Raw genomic sequence first — 22,045 nt, 5'->3', positions numbered from 1 at the left:
TCTCAAAAAAGATGGGCTTCAGAATTTTCCAGACTAGCAACCCTCTTTAGTATCTCCAAAATGCCCCTGGAGAGAAGCTTTTCTCAACTAAAAGGAGACATAGGAGACCAGTTCAACTAATCTGATTTTAGCTATTGTGAGTATCCATCTCCTACAACTATGTTTTCTGTATCTTTTTCAAGTTTGCTAGTTGCAGTGGGTTTACCCAGGCCAGTGACTAAGCACCACAAATCCCATCTTGTACTTCTCCCCACAACAGGATGGGGGAAATTCCTTCAAATTCTGGAAACAAGAAATAGGTAAGACCCTAAATGAGAAGAAACTGTCTAGGGCTTAAGTGAAATACTCATAAACTACATGTCACAAAAGCTTATCCATAGTTTACTTTTTCATGGTTTCTCGTATCTGGGATCCAGTACAAAGTTATACAGAGTTTGTATAACTTAATATTCGTATTGATGTATAGTATAATACAATAGTTTACCTAGCAGTGCTTTTGCCAAGTTTACAAAGTTTGTGTACTGTTTAGCAGTATCAAAGCAAAGCAAAGGACCAGCAACTTGTATATAATGAAGCATGTAAGCAGTTCCTGAAACCATTCTGTCTGAAAGGTTCTAACTCACCTACCAGATATCAAGACTATGATTAAAGAGCTGTTACACTAACCTCGGCCCAAGCCTTAAGCACAGCTAGTATCTCCATGGTTGAGGTGCTTTCGTTATATTGTTGACTTTGTGCTTCTTTCCCAGCCTGCACTTTGAGCAAAGAGGACACAAGCAACTGGTGAACCCTTCGAAGGTCATTAAGATCACTTACTACACCACTTGCTATCCAAGCACTGCATACCTAGTGTTGCAAAACAGAATAATGAGAAATAAGAGCCAAACACCACTGAACAGTCTTTTTTCAATCTGTAAAATTATGACAGATTTAATGATTTAATTTCTACTGAGACACAGGCACTCTTGGATAATAATCAATATTAAATGACAGTATAGTTTAATATACATGAGTAATGAAAACCAAAACCATTAGAGGAATGCCAAATAACAGCCAGAAAACCAACTGCTAAGATTTTACAAAAGATTTTAAAGTGTATAAAATCTTTGAGTTGTTACAATATAGAGGTAACAGGGTGACATTTTGTGTACATTGAGGATTTGAGGCTAGATGATTTATTTCCTCCTTCTTGTGGTGTACCAAGGAAAAACAAAATTTCAGAGGGTCTATTACCTAAGCTTTCAGACTTTCAACACTTGCCTGGCATGCTTTTGCTGTGACATCAGGAGGTGTTTCAGGAGCAAAGGCAGGCCTAAGTGCTGCTCCAACCTGAAGAGAAGTTTTACAAAATTTAAGGCATAGCAAACAACTAATTACTTTTCATAAGTAGGCTTCGTTGCAGTTTTTCTTGATAAAGCATAGTTTGCTTTTCATTTTTCCACAGACTGTTTCAGTGAGATTAAAGAGCAGGGAGACAACTGTAGTCATACTTTCATTGTTCTGCTTACACTGAAAACACGATTCTCTTCGAGAGGGGTCTTCAAAATTGATTCTATTTTTTGCACAGCATAAAACTGAAACAGCAACCTCTTCCTTCCTGAACTCTTGACTCGATGAGCAGGCCTCAAGAGAACAAGCAATGTTGCAAACCATGAAAGACTTGCAAGGCACCTCATGAGTGATACTTTCTTGCTCACAAAGTATACAGATTTAAGGAAACAAACAGCTGAAGCTGGTCAGCTTTGCAAAGTGAAACAAGCCGAGAGCACAAACTCGAGTCACCTAGTAAAGAACACACAAACATATACTTACCAGCTTGCAGAGATTTTACCTACTCTCACTGTTGAAAGCTATTTCACTAAATGCTAATGAAAACTTCCCTTGCTGCTTTAGCTGATATCTGAACACTCAGACTTAAGTCTGATGCTCTTTGGGGTGAAAGTACAAAGTGTAGTACAAGTACTACAAACACAAATTTCTGAAAGTAAGTGAAAAGAAATTGTTTTAATGAAAAACAAACCAAAACAACCCCTCTCTCCCTCCAAGAAAAAGCTAGATATTTAACTGCTTCACATCTCTTCAACTTCTATGAAACAGTTAATGCGCAGATCTATGCATAGGATTAGCAGAAACACTTTAAGGGTAGTGAAAGTTAAAAAAGAGAATTATTAGCACTACTTGTGACTTGCTTGGCAGTTTGTGACAGCAAGGACAAATGGTGAATTTTTTTCCCTTGGTAGCTCCACACTACATCAAAACACTTCTCCTCTCCCACAAGGAAGTGCCATTAGAATAGAATTCTAATGGCAAAAGCAAAAGCGAAGTGAGTTCAGATGTCTTTAGTTTCAGGAACTCTCAATTTCTACGAGAGAAAATGATCTGCCTTACTCAGTGCTTGCTAGAAATTGAAGAATGTGAGCCAGATGAGGCTTAACACAGCTGCCTGTCATATATAGCGCAAGTGTGGTCTGGAATCCAAAATGATCAGGACATCTTTTCTGCAATTCTCAACCAAGACTTAAATGTAACACACCTTGTGAGTACAACCCTTTTTTTACCTCCTATAGCTTATTTATTGACCAAGATCGCATAGTGTGATCTCTGGCGGGCAAAGGCTGCTTACTGCAAAGCAAAGAAGCAAAGTTTTAAATGACAGTTGTTCCTAGTATTTTTTGCAATACTTCCACACTTTGAAAGCAATGCTTTCAAAAAAAAACCCCAACAACCCAATGTTCTATTTTGTTTTTCCTGTATTCAAATAGTAAAGAAGGAAAAATACTGAAACTCGCAAAACTTTGAGGCTAAAACATCACATGCCAACAGAAAAGATGCTTTCTTAAGGAAATTAAGTCTGAAGAAATTAATAACAGTTTCAGTAAAATACGAACTGAAACCCAACTCTATCATTACATACTGCAAAAAGCAAATTTCTTTTAGTAATTAACCGTAACTCTAAACTTTTCTAAATTATTAGCAATGGTGCTTACATTGGCTTGATATTGCTCCAGAATTACATGACCTGGGAACTCTGGTTCTGGTACAGCTGCAAACTTCCGAACAACAATTTGCAATGTCTGAAGCCCAGAAAGACGTAGTTGATCACTGTGATCTGTGGCAGCCATAAAAGCCATACGGATCAAGTCAGCTAAATGCAATACCAAAAAGTCATCTGAAGAGAGAACAGAGATTAAAAAAGAAAACAGTTTTATTAAATTCAGATTTAGACATAAGTCCTGTTTTCTTAGACAACAGTCTTTTAATAAGACTGCTCCCAACATTTTCAGAATTCTGATCTAGGCTCCTTTCCATATTAATGTTAAACCCCCCCCCCCCAAGCAGACAAATAACCATAAATATTTTTATGCATGAGGCAGATTTAAAAAAAAAATAAATAAAAGAGTTTTGAGGAAAACACCTCCAGATAAACAGAGAGGTACTGAAAACTGGCACCGTGTTTCTACTGGTAATGATGCAAATTATGGAAAGAAAAAAAAGAGTGGAGTTTTTCAGTCATACTGCCAGATACCAAACTGTGATGGTGTAGGCTGGTGCCAGCTACCACTTCTGATTGCCAAAGCTTATGCAGAAACAGTGGCTTCCAATGCATAACCCATGGTACTATAACCAGGGAAGTGTATTTTGGCAAATAAAAATGTCTCTACGCCTTAATAAATATAGGCTTCTAACCAGAGTAATTAAAGGTTTCAATGATGACAAACAACAAATTTTTAATGAATTTCACTAAGAAGCAAACAGCTAACATTTATTTTAAGCATACTTCACCTTCTGTGAAATTCTTTCAGTGCTTAACACATACCTCTTGAATCACGTTGTTTTCTTTCCTGAGCCAAAGTTATGTCAAAATGTGCACTGCCTGCATTTTCACACTGGCTTATAATTTTACAGACACACTCTGCAGCAAAAACTCTAGTAGACCATCGTGGATTACTGAAAGGATGGAACCTCTCATCACTGTCAGATGTTAATATAGATGCATCATCCACTTTGGCAGTTTCCTCTTCCTGAGTTGTATCTATTGAAACTACTGTACTGAAATCTGTATTTAGGACAAAGGAGGAAGAACAAAAGAAATTTAATATTCTGTCTTACTGTAACTGAAAACTACAGAAGGACTCATAAGAAATTCTGTTTGAAGTCCATCTCTCTATGATCCCCTTCAACCTTGCTGCCTTAAAGTAAATGCTAGAATTAAAAATAAAATGTAAGAAAACATTCATTCGATATCATTTGCTGGAATGCAAGAAATACCATGAAACTAAATGAAAAACTTCAGTGAAAGAAATGAAAGAAATAAAAAACCCTATTAAAATAAGTGTGGCACATTAGAAGCTAGTATCTTTCCAAACAAATACAAATGTAAATGCAAGTTCTCCTCCTGCATTGAAGGTAAAGGAAGACACCCCTCCACCCTCCCCAGTATTCAACATAGTAACTGATTTTCTCTGCTCAGGAGTTTCACTGTGATATAGTACGTCTGCATGGTTCGTGTTACTAATAGAGGGGCTGAATATTCTTCTTGTAAGTAATTGCAGAGGACCCACAAGCCTACCTGTATCCCGCATTTTCATTTCTGATATAGAAATAAATTAAAATTAAGACTATATGTCAGCAAGAATACGAACAGACAAGACATACTAAAATGTTTACAAAAACTTGTTCAATAGGGAAAAGCAATCACATGGGAGAAAGTCATATTCCTTCTGAAAGAACTAAGTAAAAGGGTCCAGTGTCTCATTATGAAGGATGATGATACACTTTCTAAATGTTAAGCATTCAAGAAACAAAAACACTTTCCCTCAATGTCATGCTGTACTGCTGCTGGCCTTATTTTCATTGTGCTCTCAACTACAGTGTATTGGGACTTACCAGCTGAGGCAGCAAGAACATCTTTACAAAGCTTCAGCCAAAAAGAGAGCTTTTCAACTGCCATAGAAGTAAGCATATGAGTCAGAGTCTCTTTGATATCTTGACACAATCTTTGATCCAATTCTTTGTCCAGCAAGCCCAGCAATGCCCCCTCCAGGCCTATTTCTCTGATGTTAACATCTGCTAAGAACAAAGTCTGTGAGCTGAATGCTATGCATCACAAAACTGCAGTAATGATCACAGAAACCTGACCAAAGGTTGCACACAAGAGTATTTTGTGAACAAGTATCTAGACCTGAAATACTTCTGAAATAACAGTATTAACTCTTTTCATACCATATCTAAATTATCTGAATACAAAACAGACTTTGAACTTTTCCAGAAATGTACTAACCAGAAGGAAAAAGTTACCCAGGGGTGGGGGGGATCCTACTCTGAATTTCACAGCATTACCATCACCAGAGCATCTGAGCTTCTGAGAAGCATTATCTTTGGCCATCTCATTCTTCACACTTACACATGAGGTGACTCTAAAACAATGTTTCAACTTGAAAGGGAAATTCAATTTTTTCTCCAACAATGTTCAAAACCAGACACATGGAAATAATTTCTTAAATAAGTACGTCCAATTTTTATTTGCCCAATATGACTGATTTTAAAAAGCAGTTTTACAAAATGACTATAGCCTATTGTCGTGGTTTAGCACCAGCTACTAAGAAGGAGAAAAATAACTGTTACAGTTGAATCCATGAAACCTATCTTTTATGAAAGTTTGCAAATCAGCTTGAATTGAAATCCAAAGTAAAATCATTTATTACCATCATCCTTGGATGAACTATAAACCACTCTCAGGCCTTTTAGCAAAAAAACCCCAAAAACTTTACGAAGTTTTCATACCCATAGGAGAGTTTAAAATTCTCTGTCAATGTTTCAAGATCTTTGATGTCAAAACTTCAATACATCACCTGGAGTAAAATCTTCTCTGTTCTCTTTCACTAATGCAACAGCATATTCTGATACCTCAGCAGCTTCTCTTTGCACAAGTTGACGTAAGCATGCTGCTACTGCACGTCTCAATAATAAGTATGAGCTACAGAGATTCACCTGAAATATGCAAGAAGAAACAGTAAGGTGGCTAACATTCCTTTATAGTAATACCTCAGTAACACTAGTATTTTCAGAACAATTGCAGTTATGACAAACATGTGAAGTCAGTAAGCATGTAATTGATGCTATTTTTGCTCTGCTATTTTTTCTTTTTTTTTTAATCCCAAATGAAAGGTTTTTGCAACATCTGTAATCAATTTTAATGTATCAGTACTTTTTTAACATTTTCTCACCAAAGGTAACTTGTAAGACTGGTTTGGGTTCCCACCCATTGGAAGTAGGAAGACCCACATTAACTTCAGTGACAGCAAAATCATGGTCTCAAAGAACAATGAAATCTATTCTTTGACTACAGGGTATATATAATGGGCTTGAAAACTCAGTGCAAGAGAAAATTACGCTAATCATCCTGAGATGATTATTTCTGAACTAGAGAAATGCCAACATAACCAAGGATGAGCCAGTTAATCAGGCTTTAGTAAATCTGAACTCCTATGCATGAAAGGAAGCTTATAGGAAAGGACAAAAAGAGCACTGCTGCAATTTCATCACAAAAAATATTATATACTCAGATGACATCAAAGTACATTTTAAAGGAGGTAAGGAAGGGTGAGAGTTACTGGTGAATGTACCACACTGAGACAAGTCAGCTCTTCTGATCAATTTCTGGCAAAAAAGTTTACAGCATCACCATAGTTTAACACCACCAGGCCAGTGTTTGTTCTTTATACTGAAAAATACATTAGAACAGACTCACTTTTACAGGAACAAGGAAAAACACTTTAAAAACCGATAACATGTCCAGAGTTTTTTTGTTTGGTTGGTTGTTTTTTATTTTATTTTTATTTGCTTGCTTTCAATTTTCAGAACATTCTGAAAGAGATTCCAAAGATACAATGAACCAGCTGTGTGGCCAGGCAAGGTAGCTACAACAATATCTATGCAGCCTCTTTTAAATTAAGATTAGGTTATAACAAAAAAATTATTCTCTGCAACTAAGCAACTGTGCACCCTTAGCTGTTGCCATCCTTAAAATAGACAGAGCTGAATGTCTCCTGCAGGGAAACCTTGCAGCAAGGTAATGCACTTCATTTGTCAGCAACAGGTTAATGTATGTTAGTCAAAATGACTAATATATATTAGTTAACATACAGTTAAAAAGAACAGCTTCAGGAAAAAAAAGAGTGATACAGAATTTCATCATTACATTAACAAAACTAAGCTTCATCTTTTGAATGCCTATGCATGCACATGAATCTACAATACTCAGAATTACATGTTTAATACACACGAAGATACAACCTCTGCATAATTCTTCTAAAAGGAAAGAAATAAAAAAAGTCTGCAAGATACTTTAACTGAAATTTTAAAAACAAGTGAGTTTTTTAATGCAGTATTTACGCAAGCACACTACACATTCTACTTCAAGTTGGACATGCATAAATTCCGTGCTCATTTTTAATAGGGAAAAAAAAGAGGATCCAGTTCAGGCTGCTGAATAATGCAAGATGCACATTTTTCACCTGTCTCCTTCTCTCATATTCTAAGCACAGGATAAGACTAAATAACAGACACAAAATGCAAGCACCATATACAAACTTAAATGAACAAACACCTCCCTTTCTGTGCTTAACATGTTAAAAACAAAATTATGTCTCACTAAGCACATAAATGAAATGTATGCCTGCCATCTGCAGAAAGTTAGGAAGGGTCTGGTTAGGATGACAATCAAATGTCACTTGACATGCTAAAAGAAATTACATTAAAATGGTTAAAAGGAAAAGATAAAAGGTGAAATAAAAAACACCACAGCAAACTGCAAAAGTTTAGAATTAACAAGGCACAGGAACCTACCAACACAGAATTATCCAACAAGATTTCCTGCACAAAAACAAATGACAAACCAGTCATGACAAAACCAAAATATAGATATCACAGTGATACCAACCACACATGGAGACATATATTAAAATTCAGCTTCTTACCTCAAACATAACAAACCCCTAGTTTACTTAGTTCATTTATCTTATATTTAACATTGTACACACTTAAATTGCAAGCCAGCTGCCCCTAAAATTAGTACTTAAACAGTACCAAGAGAATAGCAGAGCATAATTATGGACACTGTACACTTATTGTGTTTCAAAATACCTTTAATGTCTTCCAGATGAAAACTGGTATTCCCTATATCATAAGATTACACAGATAAGCTCCTCAGAAATCTGTGCTCACCTAAGTTAGCTTTAGAGCTAATGTTAGACATGATTAAAAGCATATGATTTCTATTCTGCTGGAGCCAAGAATACAACTTGCAGGATAAGCATTACTATTAGATGCAAAGCCCCATGAAAAAAGATCCAATGGACAAACAAGGAATACTTTCAGAAGGGACACTAGATAATGACAGGCACAAATACACAATTAAAACCACAACCAAACAATGAGTAAGTGAAGCTGTGTATCCACTGCCTGAGTCCTGTTTTGTAAGTGCTAGCATAGTCACAAATTCAGTGGCCTAAATACTTTGGGGACCTGAACCATCTCATGCTCTAGGGGGTGTAAATACAGGTGGTGGAGGAAGCCTACAGCTGCTCACAGAAATTGAGCTGGCATGGCTAGTGCTACATTTATTTATAAAAGAAATGGGGGAAGAGGGAGAAGAGGAGGGGGGAAAGGAAGAGAAAAACACCTTTCAAAAATTCTGAAATAGACAAGTTTAAAGACACAGAAACCTTGGGGAGAAAGGGTGAAGAGGGGAGTTGGTTCAAATGTTACTAAAAAAGAAATTCTTTGCACATTTATTTTCAAGATTTTATGAGTGAGAATGCGTATTTCTATGGACAGCGGAGGAAAAGATCACTTATCTGACCACACATTCTTTGCTCTCCTCTTTTTTTACCTTGAATAAACAATGCAGTGGTGAATATCCAGTGTCTAAGTGCCCAACTTTTAAACTTTACTTCCCCTTAAGAGTTCCAAATGTGCTGCAAGGGAGCAGAATCACGCATTGCTCTCCACTTGCAGAAATTTAAACATGGAAAGTCCAATACTTTATACTACTTCCTCACGAGATTGTGATTTAGTAGGTGGAAACTACACAGAGGATTTACATATGCAGAAGTCTGCTTGTGCAATGATATTCTCAGAGACCTGCAAAGCACACACTCAAACCTCCTTTGTTTATGACACTCTTATTAGAGATGTATTGACATTTATAGAATTGCCAGCATCAATTGTCTGTAGTTCCATAACAAGTTAATGAAAATGAGAAGAATTCACCCATATAAGGCCACTGATTTTGCTGGACTCCTCCCCCATGAAGTTCACAATCATTTTTGGGGTAGAGGTGAAAATACACGTTTAGAGAGATACATGAACACTTGAGCCATGAAACATGCTTCTTCTTAAATGAGTAATTTTATATTAAAAAGTCACTAAAGTTCTGTATGAAGTACTTTGAAACAATTTATAAAAAAATGAAAATCAGTAATATTGTATAGACAATTTTATCATGACATCCTCTTTATTATTAAGTACTGGTTACTAGTTGAGAGAGATCATACTGTATATGGAAGCAGACCACACATGGACTTACATATGATCCCAAATGCTAATACATCCTATGAGCAAGAAAGTGACTTATATGATGTGTTGTGATTTTATTGATGCAAGAAAAAAAAAAAGTCTTTTACCCAGAGAATAGAAAATGGTATATCTTAAAAACCCCAAATGCTTCAAATGAATTCCAGCTCTTCTGCAACCAGTATACCCATGCCTAACAAAATGTGGTGCTGAAAGAGCTTCTCCTTCAATTTTTCCTGGCTCCCGCAACCATGTTTCTTGTCAAACATAACAAAGATAATGGAAAGAAAATATTAAAAAACCCAACCCTACCTTAATGTCTGTGGTTTTATTTTTTTTGGGTTCTGATTTACAGGGAGACTGGGTGGTCTTATTGAAAAAAAAAAAAGCAACAACAAAAAAACCAAGCATCCCATCCCCCCTCCAGAAAAACACAACCCTAGCTAGCCCCTGAAAACCCACCAAGGCTAACAACTATCAGGAAATTACTTCTGCTTTCTCCATAGAACAAAGTGCTTCAGAGCAGCAGAGAGGAAAATTTGGGGGAGGCAAAACCAAACAAAAAGCAACTCCAGCAAACAAACACCTCCCTCCTCGCCTCTTTCTCAAAGAGAGCTGAAAAAACCTTCTGTTGTTTTTTAACAAAAACCTAGTTTGACCATTACTTAAGTGTCAGAAATTTTTATACTGACTGCCAAGAAGGCAGCACACTGAAGCACTAGTGCTACAGAAATTATAAACCAGAGAAATCCACAGTTTTTCACCATTCTGGAAAAACAAACCCAAACAAAACAATTTTCAGTAACCAGTAAACACTTTTTTTTTTTAATCCTTCACTTAAGACAAAAAGCAGCAGAGGAAAAGAACCGGCCAACATAAAACAGCTGGTAAAAATCCAGCACACAGTTGTAATGAATGGTGTATCCTGCCAGACAATCGGCCTTAATAAGAGCAGCAGAATGCACTCGCAAGCACTTCAGAGGGCCAATATTTTTACAGAATGTGCTCATCTTGTAAAGAGGAAGCAGAAAGCACGGAAAACAATTACAAACATAGAGGACACTTGCCTGCAGGAGGATATGGAACACCTTCACCCCTACACAATGATCAGTTTCTCTGGTTAAACAAGCATCTGTATTTTTTAACTGTTCCTGAACAAAATGTTTTAAAATATAAGCATATAAACTAGTAAAGATATACTCACACATAGGCAGCTTACAAGGCTAGACAAATTAACATGTCGAGGAGCAAACATGTGAAGCTGCTGAAGGCAAGAGATGGCTTGAGCCTGAACAAGGCAGTCAGGATTATCCTGCATCACCGCACAGCCCAGGAGGCAGGAAGTTCTTAAGGATGAAACTGTAGTACTGCTGCCTGTATTCAGAATAAAAAAGGGTTTGTTTATTGTTTTTAAAACATCAACTTGTTTTTCAAAACATGACACCTGCCTTTTTCCCAAGCCACCCATAACTCTCATCCTCTTGAAGCATACCTTCTCTATTTGTGTTATACTTTGATACAAACGAGATTTCAGTGTCCAGCTATCTAAAAGTTGACTTAGATGAATATTTTAAATGTCTACATCATAATTAAGACACAAACTGGCTCCTAACTCTTGAAATATTAATACTTTCTGTTTCATGCTAAATGCATGAATTTTCAGCCCCAAAGCAAGGCTTGAAGAACCAGTTAAAACAAATGGAAAGACATCAAAGAGAAAGACTATTTTTGGAAAACTTGCAGTCATGTCATCTTGATCGCATAAACTCGTGGCCTATGAAATACTGTCTCACAATGAGAAAAAACACTTAGCATGCTCTTATTTGTTGATAAAATTAGAATTACACATTCAAACAATGTTCAGCAATTTCATTGCTAAACCAAACAAAGCTGACACTATTGCATGTTATGTACCTTGTAACTCAGGGCCCAGCGTGGTAATAAGTGCATTTAAACAGCGACCAAGGCTTTGGTGGACTTCAGTGTAAGCAGGAGGCACAGTCAACAGCAACATGAGAACAAGAGATAAAGTAGATTCTACATGCATGTGATACAAGGGGCCAGCTAAATCTACTATCAGTGACAGAGAGTGTAGTGCCCATGCCTGTAAAATAAAAGAAACAGTCATGTAATACCTATACAATAGAATAAATGTAAGATCTTTTAAAAATTTGATAGTTTAAGTGAAATTCACTAAATAAGTGTAATAAAAGTTGCACTTTTAGGTACCAAAGGGACAAATGTAGAGGTAAAAGAAGGAAACTCTAGGAGCCTGATGCTTAATAAGCCATTTTGAGTATTTTACAAGAAACTATGTTCTGCAATAAAAGAACCATTTTAAATTTGTCATTGTTAACAAAAATATTAACCTGCTAGTACACTAATTTAATACTGACCATTATTTCTTAAATACATTCTACCCTCTGTAAAATTTCTGATGGCCTCATGTTGGTCAATGAGAAAATGAACACGAGCCAGCTTCATTGTGCACTCGCAGCCCAGAAAGCCAACTGTATTCTGGGCTGCATCAAAAGGAGCGTGACCAGCAGGTCAAAGGAGGTGATCCTGCCCCTCCACTATGCTCTTGTGAGACCTCACTTGGAGTATTGTGTGCAGTTCTGGTGTCCTCAACATAAAAAGGACATGGAACTGTTAGAACAAGTCCAGAGGAGGGCCACAAGGATGATCAGGGGACTGGAGCACCTCCCATATGAAGACAGGCTGAGAAAGTTGGGGCTGTTCAGCCTGGAGAAGAGAAGGCTGCATGGAGACCTCATAGCAGTATCATATTCCAGTATCTGAAGGGGGGCTATAGGGATACTGGGGAGGGACTCTTTGTTAGGGACTGTAGTGATAGGACAAGGGGTAACGGGTTAAAACTTAAACAGGGGAAGTTTTGATTGGATATAAGGAGGAAGTTCTTTACTGTAAGGTTGGTGAGGCACTGGAATGGGTTGCCCAAGGAAGTTGTGAATGCTCCATCCCTGGTGGTGTTCAAGGCCAGGCTGGACAGAGGCTTGGGTGACATGGTTTAGTGTGAGGTGTCCCTGCCCATGGCAGGGGGGTTGAACTAGATGATCTTTAGGTCCTTTCCAAACCTAACTGTTCTATGATTCTATAATTCCATGTGCAATAACAAGAGTCTTACGAAAAAAAAAAAACCAAACTACAACAGTTGCTGAAACAAGATATGGTTTAGTCTTTGTTATTTTGCACCAATAGCTAAACCCCTTTTATGTCAACATACAGTTCTTCTCTGTGTAATGATACTGCAGATAAACCTTAAAAAATATCTTTAACTGAGATTTAGGTAATAACATCGAATACACCCAATGTCTCTTAAAGTTGTTCTGACAGATAACAGTTTTAGCCATGGAGAAATAATGTGAATTAGTCTTCAAAATATCTTGCCTTATTCCAGGAAGTATACTTACCAAGTTCTACAACACTGAGGCTACAAATCCCTGTATTTTTACTACATAATCCTTCAACAATAAATGCTGTAAGACAACCATTGTAGCAGACACAAACTGACAAAAAAGCCAGCTACTATCTAGCCAAGGTCAAGATACAAGTGAATGTGAAATTAATTCCTAAAACATCAGATATTGCTTTTGAAGCCAGCATATTTTAGCATTACCAGCCTCGCTGATCATTAAATAAGAATGTCCCATATCTCATCATGATTCTTTCTTTGAAGGTGAATTTCAAGCAGGGGCTACGGTTTTCATTGCCTTTGCTGCTCCAGCCAACACCCGTAAGGTATGCCTAACAGGCTGTGAAGTGTTATTCTTGCAATAAAAGACACTTATACTCCAGAATATAAACCAGTTAATTTGTAATATAACATTTTTAGGTAAGTGACAAGTACCTGTACATCAGGAGAAGTACTGTCCTGAGACAAAGTATAAAGGATTCCAACACATGCATTCAGGTGCTGAGTAGAACCTATTCCTCCTAGGTACCTATACAGACATCCCAGAGCCAAAGAATGACCTGTTCTTGATACCACATCCCTAGCAGATTTTAGCCTATTAATTATAAGGGAAAAAAACAGCTGTTAGTGTAATCACCAAGACAGAGACTACTAATCACATCTCCAAATAGAACTTCTAGCATATAATCAACAAAATATTTTCTTAGACACTGCTATATTGCTAAAAGTCTAAGTTCATTTATCATCTCTTATCTGAAGGAAGTTCCAAAAATGTTTTAGATATGCTTAAATGGTGTGGCTGGAACAGCAGCCAATTTACTTTATTTGGAAGTCTACATGCTTACTTAGACAGTCTTCTTAAAGATCATCAAACCTGAAAGACGCAAGCAGAAGTCAGGCAGTATTTTTCCCTGTTAATGTCTGAAGTGACATAAAGTCATGAAGGAAACCAGCTTCTAAAAATGATCATATAACTATTCTATGATTCTATATTACAGATCATGTATATTTCTCCAACATTTTTTATAAATTCAACCACTAACTTACCACATCTTATGAACTTACTTGTCAAAACTGACTTGCGCTAATCCAGCAGTGAAGGCAGTATCTGAAACCACCTGTGCCAACCTGGCCAAACACTCTGCTGCAGCACATCTTAGGAGTGGATTATTGCTCTCCAAGGCACCCATTACCAAGGTCAGGGCAGACCTTCTAACTTCTTCTGGACCTAAACTTCCCTTGCAGTTAGCCAAGTGCTAAAAATAGATATTAAATATATTTAACAGCAAGACAGTATAGTAATCAGAATATCTCTTTCTGGCAGCCATGCAAAAATTACAAGACCTGCAGAAGGAATTTGATTTTCTTCCCCCTTTATCTACGCATTTCCTCTCTTTTTATTTCCTGGTTTGAGAATTAGAAGTCAAACTCCACATACATCATTGAAACGTTAAAATTCAGCTGGAGTGCATGGATTTTAACTTGCCTGGGGATGGATGAGGAGCTGATTGAGACGTTATGGGTCAAGATTAAAAGAAGGGAAGGGACAGCAGATGGAGACCACCCAATCAGGAAGACCAACTGGATGAGACCCTCTATAGACAGTTAGGTGCACCCTTGCATTCACAAGCCCTGGTGCTCATGAGGGGCTTCAGACACCCTGATACCTTCTGGAGGGACAATGAAGCAGGGCATAAGTAGTCCAGGAGCTTCCTGGAATGTACTGATGATAACTTCCTTTTCTAAGTAATCGAGGAATCAACCAGAAGAGGGGGTATTCTCGACCTTGTCCTCAACAACCAGGAGGGACTGGTGGGAAATGTGAGGCTGGAGGGCAGCCTTGGCTAGAGTGACCATAAAATGGTGGAGTTTAAGATAGTGAGGGTGATGAGGAGGGCACACAGCAAGCTTGCTACCCTGGACTTCAGGAGAGCAGACTCTGGCCTCTTGAGAGATCTGCTTGGTGGAGTAGCATGGGATAAAGCCCTGGATAGAAGAGGGGCCCATGAAAGCTGTTTAATATTCAAGGATAGCTTCCTCCAAGCTCAGGTGCAAGGCATTCTGACAAAGAGGAAGTCAAGCAAGAACACTTGGACGCCTGCATGGATGAACAAGAAGCTCCTGTGAGGGTGGTGAGACACTGAAACAGATTGCCCAGAGAAGCTGTGGATGTCCCATCCCTGGAAGTGCTCAAGGCCGGGCTGGACGGGGCTTTGAGCAACCTGATCTAGTGGAAGGTGCCTCTGCCCATGGCAGTGGGGTTGGAACTGAATGACCTTTAAGATCCCTTCTAAACAAAACCATTCTATGAAAAAAAAGGAAAACTTAAACTGTGGCTCTTCAGCACTTAAGAAAATTGTGACATCACAAACCAATATATAATCATAGAAAACAGGACTGATCTTCACTATGACTGTTAATCAAAACAAGAAGTTCTGTGTAGAAACATTCATACTGACAGATGTCATGTTTCAGACAGAGATTGAAACAAAGGAGAGAAACAAAGGAGGTTTACCTTTAAGGAAGTAGAAAAGGCTGACACAACATTTAGTTGTACTATTTGCTGGCGGGATCCTTTTGTTTGCTTTATGGAATTCAACAACTGTTCTAACACCTGGAGCCTTAAAACCAGAGAAGAAACCAGAGAATCAATAATTAAGAAAACAACTGCAGCTTTTTTTATTTTAAAACATATAACAAAGCCTACATATTATAGAAACAGAGATGGAACAAATCTATTACCCTAACTTTTGAGCATTTTCCTTCAACTGGCATTCCTGTCTACCTCAAAGCATTTTTGTATCCTACATTAGAACAGGTAATCACTCTGTGAACATGAACTTTTTGCCTTTATTTCCTTATAACACATGCATTCACAAATAACTGATTTATATCTAAGTAACATTAGACAGATGCTATTAGAAGCAACTGTGTATGGAAATGATGCATTTTGACTTACAACTGAGAAAGGAGGAGGGAAAAGAAAAAGGAAAATGCAGTTATCCGTAGCAATTAGTACAGGTCTTGAAAAACAGGTGAAGAAAACCAACCAGCAACATGGTGACAGTAGTGGCAGAAAGCCCAGAAAAACAGCAAAAAAAACCCTACCCAAACCCAAACAAAAAAAAAAATGCAGTTGGTGAAGACAGAATAATGAAGGAAATGCAAGTCAGAAGAATATATGATAAAGCATGTAACAATTTTATTTGAAGGTATGCTCATATATGAACAGCTGCCTCAGGGTTACACTGAATCCGAACATTCCAAGCAGTGAAGACACCAAGCCTCAGGACTCTCATGCTAAGCACTCGCCCTCCACATGAACAAAACCATCAGCACCTCTAACAATCATGATCCGAAGCCTAACTGCAGTTGGCTTTGAAATGATAAAGCTGTTTAATTAAAAAGTAGATTCGCTCTAATGCTGCATTCAAGAAAATTACCAGTAGCACACAGAATAAGCAAGAGAGTGCAAATATCTTTAGAAATTTCATGTCTCTGCAACCCTCTGCTTATAAATGTGAAAAAAAACCCTGAAATGCCATGATGCCATGTGTGCAGTAGGAAGGTACATACACACAAACTCAGAAGTCTGTGATCCCTTTCGAGCATTCTTGTACCTTAACAGAACTGTGTTAAGACACATACCCTTGTTTGTTCCCATCCACTTTTTATAATGGAATAGGGAGGATAAGGGTTAAATTTTACTGCAGCTTCTTACCTTTTTTCCCTCTTTGGTTTAAGGCAATTGTGTATTAAGCACTAAAATAATTATGTGATAACTCTTAAAATGAACTTCAATTTTGATATGGCTATTGAAACAAAACATTGCTCTTGGTCAGCAGTACTTATTATAATGATAGTAACCTCTTGCTAGATATGCCTTTTCATTGTAACTTTAAGAAAAAAGTCTAATAATTTGTTAGTCTGAATTATATTATTCAGGTGGCTCACAGAACTGTTTTCTTCTGTGTTCAGTTTCAAACACTGTGACCACATTAGCACTACCCGAATTCCCCAACAGTTACCACTTTACCTGTGGGATTCTGCTACATGGGAAAACATAACTCCAAACAAACGTGTTGCTGCGCTGATAACAGACAATACGGGAGGTAGAGGTTTAGGTACTGAATCACCTTTTGCAACTTTCTCATAAATTGAGTAAGGGTCATACTCCAGGCTGCCACCAGCTATGCTGTTACCTAAAAGGAGCTGGAAGAAGGAATAAAGTGATAGCCATATTTTCGACCAAGTCAAAACCAGCACTGACCCAGTAACTAGAACTGTATGAACATACACACCCTCATGATTATACTAGATCGAAAAGTACCTGCTCTTCAATAAATCGGTGGTCAGTCTCCTGCAGTAAGGGACCAAGTAAAAGGAGATCATTCTCATGACAAAGGGGTGGAAGCAAGAATGTCGAGGTATCAATCTGGCTATCTGGGACAGTCAAATCAGCCACTAACTCTTTTAGAACAGCCCAGAAGCTTCCTTTAAATTAAAGGAAAAAAAAAAACAGTCAAAATTTACAGTTTATTACTTGCCACAAGCAGCTTTGGGAGCAACATACTTATACTGCAATAGCAACATCCACCTAACAGTTTTCTTAAGTCTTCAAACAGTTACTTGGAGAACACTCTTGCTACAGGGGAAACAAGAGAGCACTAAGATAAGCAAAGTAAGCACATACAGCAATCTAGAAATTGAAAAGCAGAGCTTTTTACCTTCACAGAAGGCATAATGTCATAAAACTCCTAGCCCATTAATTTAGTTACATTTACAATTAAAATAGAGGAAAAAGACAGTTACAAGCACAGCCATATTTTCCTCCATTTCCTGAAAATTAATGCTGTGGAATGTATTACATAACCACACAGGAATACTTGGACTTGGCAAGCAGAGGCAATTTCAAACATCCATAAGCCTGATAAATAACCAAAAGCTTCAGAATGTACTCCCCTATTTCAGGAGTTCATGAAAAGCAAAGCATTAGGAATTTACTGTAGGTTACATTATGATAATTTACACTGGTACGTTAAGCTATCACATATTTTGGTGCATACTCTTTCAAACAAGATTGTACATTATACATAAACAGCAATATTAGGCATTCTAAGTCAGCCTACTTTAGGTTTTTAAAGTAGTCCCTGCAGTGAGAGAACATTTCTAGCACTGAACTATACATGATGAGAAAGGTCTAGTTCATCTGTTCAATAAAATATGTTGAAAAACACTGCAGAACTGATCTTAAAAAATACACACATAGTCTTTATGCAAATATTACATAAAAATTTACCTCCAGAGCACTATGACTGCAAAGTCAAGTCCTCATGAAATGGGGAATATTAACATTAAGAGCAGGCTTAAATCCACGTATCAGTACTTCGCATTCAATTTTGTTGTTAGATGATCACACCATTACCTGTTTGCACTCCAGTTGCTTAGAATTTTTCAACACGTGTGACAGCACAGTTATCAGCACCTTATGAGCAGAACCATTTGTACAGCTGGAGCTGGTAGCTCTAATCAGCTATTTTACCCTTCCTGAATCTTGCATACATCTGAGAAAGCTGATTTCCCTACCCCTAACCCCCTGTTCCCCCCAGGCTCTGTTCCTGGAAGCTTCTGTTGCTTTGCAAGTATGTCATTTTTCTCAAAATGCTTACACAAATCTAAATGCAAAAGGCTAGCAGTACCAAATATATTCCAAGATGCACAGATAGTGTGCAAAAAGGACAGGAACAGAGCCCTTTAAAAACAATAATTAAACAACAACTAGAAACTGCTTTTTCCATTATTATAGATCACAATTAGAAAAAACCCACCTTCCCATGAAAACACTTTTCAAATAAAGGTTAATGGAGATATTCAGCAATTTTTAACCAAATTAACATTTATTTTAGCCTCAGATGCTTGGCCATGTCAAGTAATATTACCCCAGCATAAAGCAGTTCAAAGTATCAAGCCAGAATGCTGTTCCAGCATTCTAGCTATTCATCTCATCCTATTAAGAAAGATAAGGGAATGCTTGTATTGAATTTTATGGTTTAGACAGTGGAACATAACAAGCACAAAAAGCTGAAGAATGAAAAGAACCCTAATGAGTTGCCTGACAAAACACATTAATTTCAGGCCACATAAAACATCAAATCTAACAATCAAAACACAAACTATTGAAATTATTTGTGTGAAATTCTCCAATTGGACATTATAACAATTATATTTTTTATATTAAAAGGAAATAAATGTTTTGGTCTCAAAAACATGAGCACATTATAGTACAAAACTAATGACACATGAAAATTAACAGAAATATAAATCATCATCTTGGAAACAGAACTAACTTTTCCCAGCTTAACATGTTCATACTTTGGATCAGCTAAATTGCAGTTTTAACCATTCACACATGATGGAAGACAGCAACTAAAGCATGTTACATGTACTTCACTGATTTTCAAGTTAACCCAATACATTTTGCTCATATTTGTCATTGCTGAAATAATGCAAAAAATCAGCTATTACTCATGTACACTCACAGTAAGCCTTCACAAAATTCTGCTGTTTGAGCAGATATCAATTTTTAGTGATGACAGAAAGCAGTAAGAGATTAGAGAGGAGGAAAAAGAGAAGGAAAGGACAAGCGGAGCCTAAACAAGTCCTAGTATCTCAGGCCTCAGAAATCTGAAGGTTTGAATCGAGAAAGAGGCTTGGAACTACAAATAAAGAATCTGCTTTCAACTGTTTATTTTGCTGGGTATTTTGTTTCGTTCCTATTGTGCTAAAGAATACAAGTGTTGCACATTATTTGTAAACACTAAAAGCTTGTGTTGCAGCTCCTAGTATATGTCCCCATCACAAATGTACTCAAAAAGATCCCAGTTTGCAGGTTTTTAGCCCTCGGCTAACTACCCAAGTCGAAGAAAATGAAAACATAAGAAATAAAACCATGAACTGGTGGAAGCTTCTCATTCAGTATGTCACTGAGCCATGCAAAATGTGCCAGACTGCAACACAGGAGCTCTCCTAAAATTCGTCCCAGTGAAAATGACTAAAATTAGATACTGAAAAAAGCATCCATAATCATAATGTTGGATTTTTTTTAAATCCTAGTATTTGCATTTATTTCACAGCTTCTGCATGAAGCTGTCATACGGAAAAGAACAGTATGTGTTTAAAGCCTTACCTTAAATTTTTTTTGCATTTTTAAGTGATGCACACTTATATGTTAATATAAATAACAGACTTTGAAAAAAAGCTCTGCCAATATATTTGTTTCCATTCTTTCCCCACTCTCATACTGCTCCATTACAAACAGGTGGACAACTCTGAGAATACGTCTGTCCCATTACTGGTTTGATTCGAAGACTATTTACAAAGCTTTTAGCAGGGTGACCACTTATTTATCACAAGCCTTTTAAACTTTTTTATTTATTTATTGGTTCTAGAATGCAGCATCCTCAGGTAGGATGCTCACTCACACTGTGTCAGGTTTTTCAAATCACACTATAACACACTGTATCTTTTTCAATGAAGTTAGATCAAGTATGATGCCAGAGAGGGCCTCTTCATTAGGGACTGTAGGGATATGACAAGGGGCGATGGGTTTAAACTTAAACAGGAAGTTCAGGTTAGATATAATGAAGAAGTTCTTTACTGTGAGGGCGGTGAGGCACTGGAAGAGGCTTCTCAAAGAAGTGGTAAATGCTTCATCTCTGGCAGTGTTCAAGGGCAGGTAAGATGGAGTCTTGGGTGACATGGTCTAGTGTGAGGTGACCCTTCCCATGGCGGGAGGGCTGGAACTAGATGATCTTAAGGTCCTTTCAAATTCTAACTATTCTGTGACTAAATTATAAGAAACCACCAAACCCACCCACACCCAAATATTTGTGTTCTATACAGCATCACCCCTGTAATGAACAAAACAAGTAACTTGCTCTAAGGGATGGAGGTGTCATTTTCAGTTGTTAAAGCCCAAGTCACAAATGTATATTATACACTATGCTTCAAGTGTTATTTACAGACTTCTAATGCAACAACAGCTTTATGACAACGGTCAGAGGATTTATCCCTACAAAGATTCACTTGGCAGTTGCCACTAGATGGAGCAGATTATTTGAGTAAGGATTCCCTCTATGATACAGAGGACACAGCCAAATCAGTGCCTGGTTGCTTGATATTCTCTCTGCCCTGATGAAATACACTGAACCTCTCTTTACTACTGACAAAACCAGTCTGGTTCCTTATTTCAGTCTACATAGTACTCTATGCAAATACAAAGATGAAAAAGGTATTTAATGTTTTAGCCCAACTGTTAGGCCTGTCTAACTACACTGCACAGTTATTGGATTAGAGGATTAATTTCAAATATTGCTAGTTATATTCTGCTACAGAAAGGTAAGTCTAGTCCCAGGTTTTGTTGAAAATTTTCTTTAAATACAATTTTTTAATTTACAATCTGCACAGAACAGACTAATATATCTGTAATATATTTGGAACAGTTAAATGAAATTCAGTGGACAATATGCAATTAGTTTAAGCTAAGATGACAGCTTTCTGATTTAGAATTCAATGGAAAGTAAAACAGGCATTAAAGAAAGTAAATTATTCAAATAGTTTAAAATTGTAAGGCTGTCTACATTCAAGTTTCAACTAAAAACAGGAGAAATGTCTGTATTTGTAATGCAGGGGGAAGAAGATCACGAACACTAGCTTTTCAAAACCACATTCTTCACTACAATTTCATTACATTTAAACAGAGGGAATAAAACGTGTTTATTAAAAAAAGAACTAATTCTTGCTATCTGAATATATGAGAAACAAAAATTTGAAAATGAAACCATGGTATTTTAAATGCATTTCTCTTCATAAGTAAATACGTACCTTCGTAAGTCTTTGGAGGCAACACTGCTAGTAGTTCATAAAGTTTATGTCTGTAAACTGTTGAAGGTGTTTTTAAAGAATTTCCGTATGATTTATTTATTGAAGAAAGCCTTAAAATATAAAAAGCACATCAGTAATGTTAAAGCCTTT

General features: G+C 37.1%; 1 protein-coding gene across 1 annotated transcript in view; it reads right to left on the bottom strand.

Annotated features, from left to right (window-relative positions):
• The window catches only part of HEATR5A (HEAT repeat containing 5A), a 66,660-nt gene that overhangs the window by 12,201 nt on the left and 32,414 nt on the right, over positions 1 to 22,045 (bottom strand). The window contains exons 16-29 of the mRNA XM_005149296.3: positions 21,896 to 22,005; positions 17,343 to 17,506; positions 17,049 to 17,224; positions 15,528 to 15,633; positions 14,078 to 14,268; positions 13,448 to 13,607; positions 11,491 to 11,680; positions 10,781 to 10,950; positions 5,853 to 5,991; positions 4,888 to 5,067; positions 3,818 to 4,057; positions 2,988 to 3,169; positions 1,261 to 1,329; positions 667 to 846 (exon numbers count right to left, since the gene is read on the bottom strand). Of these exons, the coding sequence (XP_005149353.2) occupies positions 667 to 846; positions 1,261 to 1,329; positions 2,988 to 3,169; positions 3,818 to 4,057; positions 4,888 to 5,067; positions 5,853 to 5,991; positions 10,781 to 10,950; positions 11,491 to 11,680; positions 13,448 to 13,607; positions 14,078 to 14,268; positions 15,528 to 15,633; positions 17,049 to 17,224; positions 17,343 to 17,506; positions 21,896 to 22,005 (2,257 nt within the window). The remainder of the gene's footprint in view (positions 1 to 666; positions 847 to 1,260; positions 1,330 to 2,987; positions 3,170 to 3,817; positions 4,058 to 4,887; positions 5,068 to 5,852; positions 5,992 to 10,780; positions 10,951 to 11,490; positions 11,681 to 13,447; positions 13,608 to 14,077; positions 14,269 to 15,527; positions 15,634 to 17,048; positions 17,225 to 17,342; positions 17,507 to 21,895; positions 22,006 to 22,045) is intronic.

This window comes from Melopsittacus undulatus, chromosome 4 (genome assembly GCF_012275295.1).
Source record: "Melopsittacus undulatus isolate bMelUnd1 chromosome 4, bMelUnd1.mat.Z, whole genome shotgun sequence".
In the NCBI taxonomy this organism is placed as follows: Eukaryota; Metazoa; Chordata; class Aves; order Psittaciformes; family Psittaculidae; genus Melopsittacus; species Melopsittacus undulatus.
Note: the sequence above shows the minus strand (reverse complement) of the source record. Positions and strands in the feature narration are given on the sequence as shown.